The 11,691-nt window shown below is 35.1% G+C and overlaps 1 protein-coding gene across 2 annotated transcripts; it reads left to right on the top strand.

Annotated features, from left to right (window-relative positions):
• LOC123918729 (serine/threonine-protein kinase VPS15) lies at window positions 1–9,130 on the top strand. 2 transcript variants are annotated; one of them, XM_045970867.1, is made up of 11 exons: window positions 1–500; window positions 1,708–1,830; window positions 1,927–1,972; window positions 2,137–2,297; window positions 3,545–3,624; window positions 4,162–4,267; window positions 4,393–4,569; window positions 4,669–7,788; window positions 8,108–8,355; window positions 8,444–8,543; window positions 8,755–9,130. In XM_045970867.1, exons 1-11 carry the CDS (start codon window positions 228–230, stop codon window positions 8,929–8,931), a joined length of 4,611 nt encoding a protein of 1,536 aa, XP_045826823.1. In that variant the 5' UTR covers window positions 1–227; the 3' UTR covers window positions 8,932–9,130. The 2 variants fall into 2 exon arrangements, with proteins under 2 accessions (XP_045826823.1, XP_045826824.1); XM_045970868.1 differs by lacking the exons at window positions 1–500; window positions 1,708–1,830; window positions 1,927–1,972; window positions 2,137–2,297; window positions 3,545–3,624 and having other exon boundaries at window positions 4,162–4,278.
• The last annotated feature ends 2,561 nt before the right edge of the window (window positions 9,131–11,691 follow it).

Raw genomic sequence — 11,691 nt, forward strand, 5'->3', positions numbered from 1 at the left:
CAACACTGTTTGGTTTGAAGGAAAAACGTCAAGTTAACTGAACGAACCGCACAGTTTCAAAGAGTTCCTTCCAATCTCAAACATCTCCAGAAAAACGAAAACGTATATTTATTCATTCACAAACCGCATAATCTAAACGTGAAAACCAAAAAAATGTAAAGTTAGTTTAGTTACTTATTCACAACTTGGAACCAAAAATCAGAAAAAAAGCGATTCTGAAATAATCGATGGGAAACAAAATAGCGCGAACGACGCAAGTTTCAGCATCGGAGTATTACCTACACGAGTTACCATCAACGTACAATTTAGTTCTGAAAGAAGTTCTTGGACGCGGTCGTTTCTTCAAATCGATTCAGTGTAAACACGATGAAGGTTTGGTTCTCGTTAAGGTTTATTTCAAACGCGGTGATTTCATCGATCTTTCCGATTATGAACGCCGATTATCTCAGATTAAAGATATTTTCAGCACTATTGATCATCCTCATGTTTGGCCTTTTCAGGTTAGTTTTTCGCTTCTTTCTATTTTCAATTTTCGATTTTGATTTTTTTTTAGCTGAAAATTGTGGTTGTGTTGTGGTGTTTAAACACGATTGATTAGTGTTAAGTTAATTAGGATTTAGTGTTTTTTGTTACTTAATGGAGTTGTTGGTATTTTTATTTTTGAGTTGAAATTGTGGTTGTGTTGTTTTAACATTCTTAGTGTTTGAGTTAATTTGAATTTGATTTTGGATTGAAATTTGAATGAGAAGTTATATTGTAGTTTGAGCTAATTGGATTTTGAGAAGTTATTTTGTAGTTTGAGTTAATTTGATTTTGATTTTGGATTGAAATTTTAATGAGAAGTTACTTTGTAGTTTGAGCTAAATTAGGATTTTACTGATTTTGGTTACTTAATGGACTTGTTGATATTTTGCTCTTTATTACTGTAGTTGTTTTGATTTTTGAGTTGAAATCGTGATTTTGCTGTGTTTACTCACCAAGTGCCGAGTCAGTTTGATTTTAACGGCTTGGAATTTGAATGTGACTTTGTTTTGTGGTTTGATGAAATTTTATTCACTATGATTAATTGCTATTTAATGGAAAAAAAAAGCCTATGATTAGTTACTGAAAAGACTTTGTTGATATTTTGCTCTTTCTTACTTGTTTTGATTTTTATGTTGATATTGTGGTTGCCCTGTGTTTCCTAATTCAAACTGATTGCTGAATCAGTTATTATATTAATGAGATTATTATGATTATTGGGTTCGGTTACTGAAAGTACTTGTTGATATTCTGCTCTTTTTTAGTTTAGATTTTTGAGTTAAAATTGTGGTTGTACCGTGTTTCCACGCTTATTGCTGAGTCAATTTAATTTAACGGCTTAAGTTTTGAATGAGACATTGTTTTGTAGTTTGAGGCAAATTTGAATTCTGTGTTTGGTCACTGAAAATGCTTGTTGATATTCTGCTATTTTTTTACTTGTTTTGATTTTGATAATGAAGTTAACATTGTGGTTGCACTGTGTTTCCTCACTGAATTTTGAGACAATTTGGTTTTAATGGCTGGAATGACATGGTATATTGTATGTAGTTTGAGGGACTTTTTGATTACTATATTTGGTTACTGAAAAGGCTTGATGATACACTGCTCTATCTTTTTTTATATTTTATTGGTTCTTTTGTGCATCTACTTTAAATTGCTCATGTGGCAGTGTCTGTGATTTTGCAGTTTTGGCAAGAAACAGATAAAGCAGCTTACCTTTTGAGGCAATATTTCTTCCATAATTTGCATGATCGCTTAAGCACTCGACCTTTTCTTAGTTTAGTTGAGAAGAAATGGTTGGCTTTTCAGGTCTTCTTCACTTGTCCACTTTCAATTATTTGCATATGAAAGTAATGTATTTTTATTGACTTCTAATTTTTTTTTGGTTTTGGGTAATACACACAGTTGCTTTTAGCTGTAAAACAGAGCCACGAGAAGGGAGTGTGTCATGGTAAGTCTTGATTTGATTGAAACTTAAGCTTTCAAAGACATGCACAATTAGAAAAGAGAGAGTTGAGAAGGATCTTTTAGTTGCTGATGGTATTTTTCTCCTATAATGGGTTAATTGACATTACATTGAGGTTACTTGTGTAAAATTTGCATTATCTTTTGTAGGTGATATCAAGTGTGAAAATGTGCTAGTTACGTCCTCAAATTGGCTTTTTCTTGCTGACTTTGCATCTTTCAAACCCACATACATTCCGTATGATGACCCATCTGATTTCTCTTTTTTCTTTGACACGGGTGGAAGAAGACTCTGTTATCTGGCGCCTGAGGTTGGATCATTTTTCTTTTATATATCTATTTGATTATTTATGTGGTCTGTCTTATTTCAATTAGTTGACTCAGCTATGATGCTTTTGTGCTATTATTGAGTTAGAAGTTTCCTATAAGTCACAGTATCTTGTAAAGCTATTGCATACAATTATTACAATATTGCTGGGTTTCTATTTACCTTTATTAGTTTATGTGAATATTTTAGTATAAAGATGCAAGTGAAATGTGTACCTTCTGCTGATAGGCTTACTTAAATTGTGAATGAAGCAAGCATCCTCATCACTTGATTAAACTAAGACTCTATTGGTTACTAAATTTTTGTTTTTACATGTTTATCAATATTACTAGCTGGGTGGTTGAAATCGAGAAGGACCTCGGGTGTTTTATGTGATGGGAAAGTACCGCTCAGGTTGAAGGAAAAAATTTATCGGACAGCTGTAAGACCGGTGTGTTGTATGAGATAGAGTGTTGGGCTATAAATAACCAACATGAAAATAAATTAAGCATAGCAGAGATAAGGATGTTGCGTTGGATGTGTGGTAAACGAACGGGATAGGATTAGAAATGACAACATTAGGCTTAGGTGGTTTGGGCATGTAGAAAGAAGACCTGTAGATTCTGTAGTAAGGAGAGTAGATCAGATGGAGGGCAGTCAAATCATTAGAATACATAGAAAAACTATAATAGAAAATTTTAAGAAAGATCTAAAGATTAATGCGTTGGATTGAAATATGGTATATGTTAGAACATTATGGCATCATTTCATCCATGTAGCCGACCCCACTTAGTGGGATAACGCCTGGTTGTTGCTATTGTTTATAAATAATACAGATCTAGGCTTTAATTTATTAGACATTCGAGTTTAACAAAAGATCTGTCTTGTTCTTAGACAGTCACTTTCTAGATTTTTGTTGAGTATATTTAACAATTTTGAACTTTATTGCAACATTAGCAAACAAATATATATATATATATATATATATATATATATATATATATATATATATATATATATATATATATATATATATATATATATATATATATATATATATATATATATATATATATATATTTGTTATAGAGTTGTTTGTTTAAAAAACACGCAATCAGTGACTAGAGACATTAAGCCTTCCAGTGTGTCACTGCTTACGTGTTTTCTTGCTGGTCGCTACTGTTCTTACAGAACATGATTAGATTTCTAACACTATTTCTTTCATTTTTTTTTGGGGCTGTGTCCTGTCAGAGATTTTATGAAAATGGAGGGGAGATGCAGTTGGCACATGATGCACCCCTAAAGCCATCTATGGATTTATTTGCTGTCGGGTGAGTATTCATTGCTGCAAGAATTTTAAGCTTGCCGGATTTTTTATTCCAACCATGTTTTACGCTAAAAAAAAAAAGAATACTTATGTGCATGAAATTTAATTAACTGACTTAACAATGGAGAAATGAATTGCGTGTATGTGGTATTGCAGTAATATAATCTGGGATTTGACTCCTCTAAAGTGAGTAATATCAACCATTAAATAACAAATCAAAGGTAGATATTGTAGGTACATCATAACAAATCATATGAGTTCGTTAAAATAACAACCTTGATTTTCTCACTTTATACTTTACTCACTTTAGAGGATCCAAATCCTATAATATGTAAGGCATTATACTTGTCTAATTATGGTGAGGTGGTGGTGATGTTTAGTTTGCCGTCGAGTTGACTGTTAAGTTTTTGTCGAACCTGAAGTCTAGATTTATTTTGTTGAAAAGTAACCAATGTGATTTTGCCGACATACCGTTTTAATTACTGTTTTATTTTTCGTGTTCGCTCTTTTCTAAGGTGCAAATATCATTTTACTTCCACAGGTGTGTAATTGCTGAACTTTTCCTCGAAGGCCAACCACTATTTGAACTGTCTCAACTTCTTGCGTATCGCAGAGGGCAACATGATCCAAGTCAACATCTTGAAAAAGTACTCTATTTGTATGTTTGTGTCGTATTTCATCCTCCCATGGTCCCATCAGTAGGGGCTTCCTCCTGGCCATACTCATGACTCAGTTTTTAATATTTTAAATACTGTATTCTCTATCGGTGCAGATACCAGATATTGGAACCCGCAAGATGATTCAACACATGATTCAGTTGGAACCAGAGTCTCGATTTTCTGCTGAAATATATTTGAAGGAATTTGCTGGAGTTGTATTCCCTACCTATTTTTCACCATTTCTGCATGATTTTTACCGTTGCTGGACTCCTCTCAATTCTGATATGAGGGTATATGGGCTTACTGAAATATATTTTCTGTCCATTGATTATTTGATGTTCTTATAACTTGCTTAAATTTCTTTGATTCTGTGGGAACAATCTATGTAGGTTTTACTATGCCAGAGTGCTTTCCAGGAGATACTTAAACAAATGATGAACAAGCAGTCATCTGATGATGCAGGTGTTACTTCTGGAGAGCTTTTAGAAGAGATGGTTGCCAAAGAAAGCGTGAGTTTCATGAAGGACTCACGAAGGAAACGAGAGGACATGGGAAAAGGATTAGTTCATGATCAGTATGAACTTCTTGGTGATATTAATAGCCTACTGAGGGATTCTAAAAATAATAATAAGAATCCATCAGGTAATCAGCAAGTAACAGGAAATTCACAAAATTCTACCTTTCCTGAAAATCTGAAAAGTTTGCAGTCTCCTGGTGAGCTGCTTCAAACTATCTCGAATGCATTTCGAGGAAATGATCATCCCTTTTTGAGAAGTATTACTATGAACAACTTAAATTCATTGATGTCCGAGTATGATAGTCAGTCTGATACATTTGGAACACCATTTCTACCGTTACCAAATGATAGTATGAGATGTGAAGGGATGGTTTTGATAACTTCTTTGTTGTGCTCATGCATACGCAATGTCAAGTTGCCTCACCTAAGGAGGGCATCTGTACTCTTGTTGAAGGCTTCTGCCCTATATATTGACGATGAGGATCGGTTGCAGCGTGTTATCCCATATGTAATTGCAATGCTTTCTGATCCTGCAGCAATTGTGCGTTGTGCTGCTTTGGAAACTTTGTGTGACATTCTTCCCATAGTGCGGGATTTTCCTCCTAGTGATGCAAAGATATTTCCCGAGTATATTTTTCCTATGCTTTCTATGCTTCCCGATGATCCCGAGGAAAGTGTGAGGATATGCTATGCCAGCAATATAGCTAAGCTGGCACTTACTGCTTATGGATTTTTGATACACTCAATAAGCTTGAGTGAGGCAGGTGTCCTTGATGAACTGAGTTTGCCACAGAAACCATTGACATCATCCACTCAGACCTCTGGGAGAATGAAGATGATAAATAGTGATGTCCAGCTTCTGCAGCTGAGGAAATCAATTGCAGAGGTTGTTCAGGAACTTGTTATGGGTCCAAAGCAAACACCAAATATTAGGAGAGCACTTCTTCAGGATATTGGTAAACTTTGCTACTTCTTTGGTGTGAGACAGAGTAATGACACTCTCTTACCTATCCTTCCTGCCTTCTTAAATGATCGAGATGAGCAATTAAGGACGGTATTCTACGAAAAGATTGTTTACGTCTGTCTTTTTGTGGGCCAAAGAAGTGTAGAGGAATATCTATTACCTTACATTGAGCAAGCTTTAAGTGATATGACAGAAGCTGTCATTGTTAGAGCCTTAGAATGTTTGGCTATTCTATGCAAAAGTGGGTTCTTCCGGAAGAGGATATTGCTTCAAATGATAGAGCGTGCCTTTGCTTTATTGTGTTATCCCAGTGAATGGGTACGAAGATCGGTTGTCTCTTTCATTGCTGCTAGCAGTGAGAGCCTGGGTGCAGTGGATTCTTATGTTTTTCTTGCTCCTGTTATACGTCCTTTCCTTCGCAGACAACCTGTGTCTCTTGCTTCAGAGAAAGCTCTTTTGTCATGTTTAAAACCTCCTGTCTCAAGACAGGTTTTCTATGAAGTTTTGGAGAACTCCAGGAGTTCGGACATGCTAGAAAGACAGAGAAAGATATGGTATAGTTCATCACAGTCTAAAATATGGGAAATGGATTTACTGAAAAAAGGAATCGATGAGTTGGACTCATTAAAGAGCTGGGCTGACAAGCAACACAGTCCTGGGCTTCAACATAGTCCTACCCTCCAACAGCCAGGACTAACTGATTGTGACAAAGCTGAGTCAAAATTAAGAGATATGGGGGCCTTTATGCATAATGATAGCAATATGGCAGGAAATCGTGATACACAGTGCTTGGACAAGTTACAGTTTTCGGGATTTATGTCACCAACCTTTAGTGGTGTAAACAGTTTAACATATGACAAGCCATCAGAAGGCATACCTTTATACTCCTTCAGTGTGGACAGGAGAGGAATGGGAGTACCTCCTGCAGCATCTGATTCTCCATTACAAATGAATTCTCTGGGTGTTAGTTCATCTGCAATGCCTTGGGTTAATCCACTTAGTAAGTCCTTTAATTTGGCCAATTCAGTTCCATCACCAAAGCTCTTTTCAGGTTCTTTTAGCATCAACAATGGTTCTAAACAGTTCCACCGAGTGGTACACGAACCAGATCCTAAGGAAAATGAGACAGCCTTTGCCACTAGCACATTTCAAGATGTGGGACTATCTTCTAATATTAAAGGTACATCAATTTCACTAGAAGATGCTACTACCCAAGCTGATATATCAGGATTTCAATCTTTTGCTCGAACATCCATCCCTGATTCTGGTTGGAAGCCGCGTGGGGTGTTGGTTGCACACCTCCAGGAGCACCGTTCAGCAGTTAGTGACATAGCAGTTTCTTCTGACAACAGCTTTTTTGTGAGTGCATCAGATGACTCTACAGTCAAGATTTGGGATTCCAGAAAGCTAGAAAAAGACATTTCATTCAGGTCAAAGCTAACTTATCACCTGGAGGGAAGCCATGCGTTATGTGTGGCAATGCTTCCAGGTTCAGCTCAAGTAATAGTTGGAGCATCTGATGGATTTATTCATACGTTTTCTGTTGATCATATCTCTAGAGGTCTAGGAAATGTTGTTGAGAAGTATTCTGGTATTGCTGATATCACAAAGAAGGACACCAAAGAAGGTGCCATACTTGGCCTATTAAATAGCCCTGTGGATAATAATAGCATTATGTATAGCACCCAGAACTGTGGCATCCATCTATGGGATACGAGGTCAAATTCCAATTCTTGGACACTGAAAGCTACTCCCGAGGAGGGCTACGCCTTGTCCCTAGCATCAGGGCCTTGTTCCAACTGGTTTGTATCAGGGTCTTCCAGGGGTGTAATTACACTTTGGGATCTGAGATTTCTTGTACCCGTAAACTCTTGGAAGTATTCTATTGCATGTCCTATAGAAAAAATTTGTCTCTTCCTTCCTCCTCCAAATACTTCTCTGTCTTCAACCACTAGGCCCCTTGTTTATGTGGCTGCGGGTTGCAATGAAGTTTCTCTTTGGAATGCAGAGAATGCTAGCTGCCACCAGGTATGGGGTATTTGCAATTGTTTATAGTAAATGTAAACAATATGTGCCAGAACAAGACCTAGTTCTATCAAATATACTGTCAAAATTCACATTTCTATTTTTCCAGAGAAGATATGGTTTTCTACTGACGCTTAGTCGCTTACCACCTTTTGTTTCTTTTGCAAGTACTTAAAGTGTTATATAAATTGTAATTTATCACGGGCTGGTTTGACGATGCTTATGATATGAACCTCTAGCCAGATTGCTCATAACTATGTTCACATGAAAAACATTAATGTTTCATATTTTTACTACTCTGATTATTTGCTTGTACAAATAGGTATTGAGGACGGCCAATTATGACACTGATGCAGAAATGTCCGATCTGCCTTGGGCCTTGGCCAAATCTTCAAGTAAGGCGACTTCTCAGTCAGATCCAAGACGAAATGTTAATCGCAAGTATAGAGTCGATGAGCTAAATGAGCCTCCGCCTCGTCTTCCCGGTATTCGCACATTACTTCCCTTACCAGGGGGTGATTTATTGACTGGTGGCACTGATTTAAAGATACGTCGATGGGATCATTACAGGTTTTGTGTTGAACTTTAATCTCAGTTACTTGTTTTTCTTGTGAAAATAGTATAATTGAATTTATTTATGTACTGTTTCTTTTTGCAGTCCTGACAGAAGCTACTGCATCTGTGGACCAAACCTAAAAGGAGTTGGAATTGATGATTTTTATGAAACAAAATCTAGTTTTGGAGTGCAAGTTGTACAGGTAATTTGTGAACCAATGTTTGACAGGAATCTGTACTTTCTCCAGTCCAGTGTTTTCTGATTGTCAAAAACTCCTGTTACCCTAGTGATTATTTTATTTTTTATTGTACCATCTAAATTCTGTTGGATATTGCTTGTTTCTCTTTAAACTTTCCAACTTGTGTAGAATATAGGCAGTAAGAAATATAACCTTCTACTACTCTCATGAACAGGAGACAAAAAGACGTCCTCTTGCAACCAAGCTGACACCAAAGGCAATTCTTGCAGCTGCTGCCACTGATTCTGCCGGTTGCCATCGTGATTCTATTGTTTCTGTGGCTTCGGTTAAGTTAAACCAGAGACTTCTACTTTCTAGTGGTAGAGATGGGGCCATCAAGGTTTGGAAGTAAAATACTAATGTGGATCTTTGTATTGTTGTACATAATTAGAAATTCGTGATAAGCTAGAACTGTACATAAAGTATAGGAACTAATCAATTAGACCTTCATTACAGTCCCCCTTCCCTTGATTTTCCGAATTTTTTGGTGTACTCTTGATCTGTACAGCAGGTGTTATTATTAATAGAGAATTAGATAATAAATTTGTTAAGTCTTGAGTGTTAATGGTGCCAGTAGTTGGTAAGATTATCTTGTTTTCTTTGATGGTGTCTTGTTCTTGACTGGCCTGATGATTTATCTTGAGGGTAATTACCAGTTTTCTTAAAGATGTTCCACGTCTTGTGGGCTTGTGGCTCCAATTAAAAAATTACCAATGATCGTTTTTCCATATATGTAAAGATTAGTGAGAACAATTAGAGTTTCTCTCTGCATCTGAGATTTGATGTCTTCCAAGTTCTGCTTTCAGCTGTAGGAAGTTGTATATCACTTCCCCCCAAATGGAGTGACCAGCAGTATATCCTTTCCATCGCATGTCCATCAAACACTTGTTTTAATAGCTTTTGTTGTTTCATGTTCAATTTGTACCGGGAAGCCAGAATTGGAAATAAAATGCAAATACACCCTAAGTGCTTGTTTAGATTTGTAGAATCACGGTGAACTAGTAATAATTTAGTAAAGTTATAATTTACGGCTTCAACAAAATTAGGGTTACCTAAAGCAAATACGAGGGTTTCAGATATTTTAATTTCATCATATTTATTTTTAATTTCATCATATATATTTTTTTATAGATTATTTCATCATATTTATTTTAGTGATTTTAAATTTGTATTATTCGTTGTATTTTATCAATTTGAATGAATGAATGTCATTCTTTTATTAAAAAAAATAATTTTTTGAGCAAATATATCTTGATTATTTCTCTTTTATATATATAAAAAAACTATATCATGATTATTTTTATTTCAAAAAAATATATCTACAATTGTAAAAAATCTATTAATACAATAATGTTCACATTAATAAAAAATCTATAAATATTAAATTAACATTTTTTTCCCTTTCCAATTTGTGTAATGACCCATTAATTTGCCTTCAGAACATCTAATGACAGTCAGTTTAGTACCCAATAGTCGTTATTATTGAGAAATGTCAAATTTCTTCTGTTTGGTTTGAAGAGAGTTAAGAAAGAAAAAAGTTTAAAATGTGGGACCCATGTGTTTTTTCTTTCTCTACAAAGGTGCGAAGAAAAGTGTAGAAAAGCGGTCATTATATGCGATTTTACGCCTTTGCCCTTGTCTTCTTCATCTTTATACATCTCAAAATTGCAAAAGAGGAGTGCTAGCAACACACTCTTTAACAAACACACTCTAACACACTCTTTTCTATTGGTTAAAATTTATATGGGTTCCATAAAAATTATATGAGTCCACATTTTTTTATGGGACCCATGTGAATTTCAATCAATAAAAGAGAGTGTGTTGAAGTGTGTTTGTTAAAGAGTGTGTTGCTAGCATTATTCAATTGCAAAATAGTGAGAAATGAGCTCTTCAAAGTGTTTATGACTGACCACATCAAAAATATCCAGATGCATCTCCAAAGTTGGTTATGTCTACCGAAACAAACATAATTTCTTATTAATAGCTGCAAATCTTGCTTAAATGTTCAACAAATTATTTACCCCAATTTAATTGTTCAGCACCACACGGCTGTTGGATATTTTATAAATAATTTATTTTAAAGTTAATTATTTTATAATGATTAAATTAATAAATTTATTTTAGACCAAGTTATAACATTTTGTCAAGTACACGTTTATCTTTTAACTCCTATTTACTTGGTTTTCAATCCTAATTAATAGGATTTGCGGTGATAGTTGGAACATTATTGTTTTTATTAATTAGAGCATATGAATATATGATGTAGAGGCATATATATGATAGTGGTACGGGAGAGGTTTAGAACAATGAGAATGAGATATATATGAAACAAAAAGAAGTGATATAAGCATAACACAGTTTTCTCCTCTCCAGATTCAATTGAGTTCCTTCTTCCTGGGTGCATTTCCTGTTATTATTTTCTTGCTAGTTCTGTTATCTCGAATATGATCCATATTCAGGAAGGACCTGTTGAATCCTGGGGAATTTGCGCTTATGAGGCGGATAAATCCTTAAGGACAGTGCTATCAGCACACCTCAGGTATTGTTTCATGGTTCACTATTTTACAGGTCATTCATGGTTTGAAAGTTCAAGGCTGCTTATCTCATTTTGACTTGTTCAAAAAAAAAGGCTGCTTATGTTGCGGTGGTTGACGAAATCAATAAAGATAAGTTTCTATAATATCTATTCTTATTTTTATGTTATTCGTTATTTGATTACTTATATAAATACATGTGATTTATTATTGTGATTAGGTCCAATTTTTACAACAATCTTAAGGATTTATTCTATTATATAGTATGCTCAGATTATAGAACCCTAAAACCCCAATTTTGCGGCGAGAGAAGAATTACACGTTGAATACATAAGTACAGTGGGTGATAAAGATTTATGTGGATAGCTGAACTTTCCAATCCACGAAATGATGCGCAATCCACGAATTATGGTGATAAAGAATTATATGGAGAATCTCTATGGTACGTAGTCAAATTCATTTGACTCCTCAATGCTCCAAATTTTGTATTCACTATGGGTAATCAATCACTTACCATATCTTTCTAATATACATTGCTCTTATTTTGAATTACTCTATTTTGTTCCATGTTAATTCAA

The sequence above is a fragment of the Trifolium pratense genome, linkage group LG3, assembly GCF_020283565.1.
Source record: "Trifolium pratense cultivar HEN17-A07 linkage group LG3, ARS_RC_1.1, whole genome shotgun sequence".
NCBI lineage: Eukaryota > Viridiplantae > Streptophyta > Magnoliopsida > Fabales > Fabaceae > Trifolium > Trifolium pratense.

Bases quoted from the DNA above. Each gene is read 5' to 3' on its own strand.
- LOC123918729 (XM_045970867.1), top strand. From the start codon at position 228: ATGGGAAACAAAATAGCGCGAACGACGCAAGTTTCAGCATCGGAGTAT. The intron at 2,298-3,544 runs GTTGGATCATTT...GTGTCCTGTCAG, and splicing joins TCTGTTATCTGGCGCCTGAG to AGATTTTATGAAAATGGAGG. The intron at 8,544-8,754 runs GTAATTTGTGAA...TCTCATGAACAG, and splicing joins TTGGAGTGCAAGTTGTACAG to GAGACAAAAAGACGTCCTCT.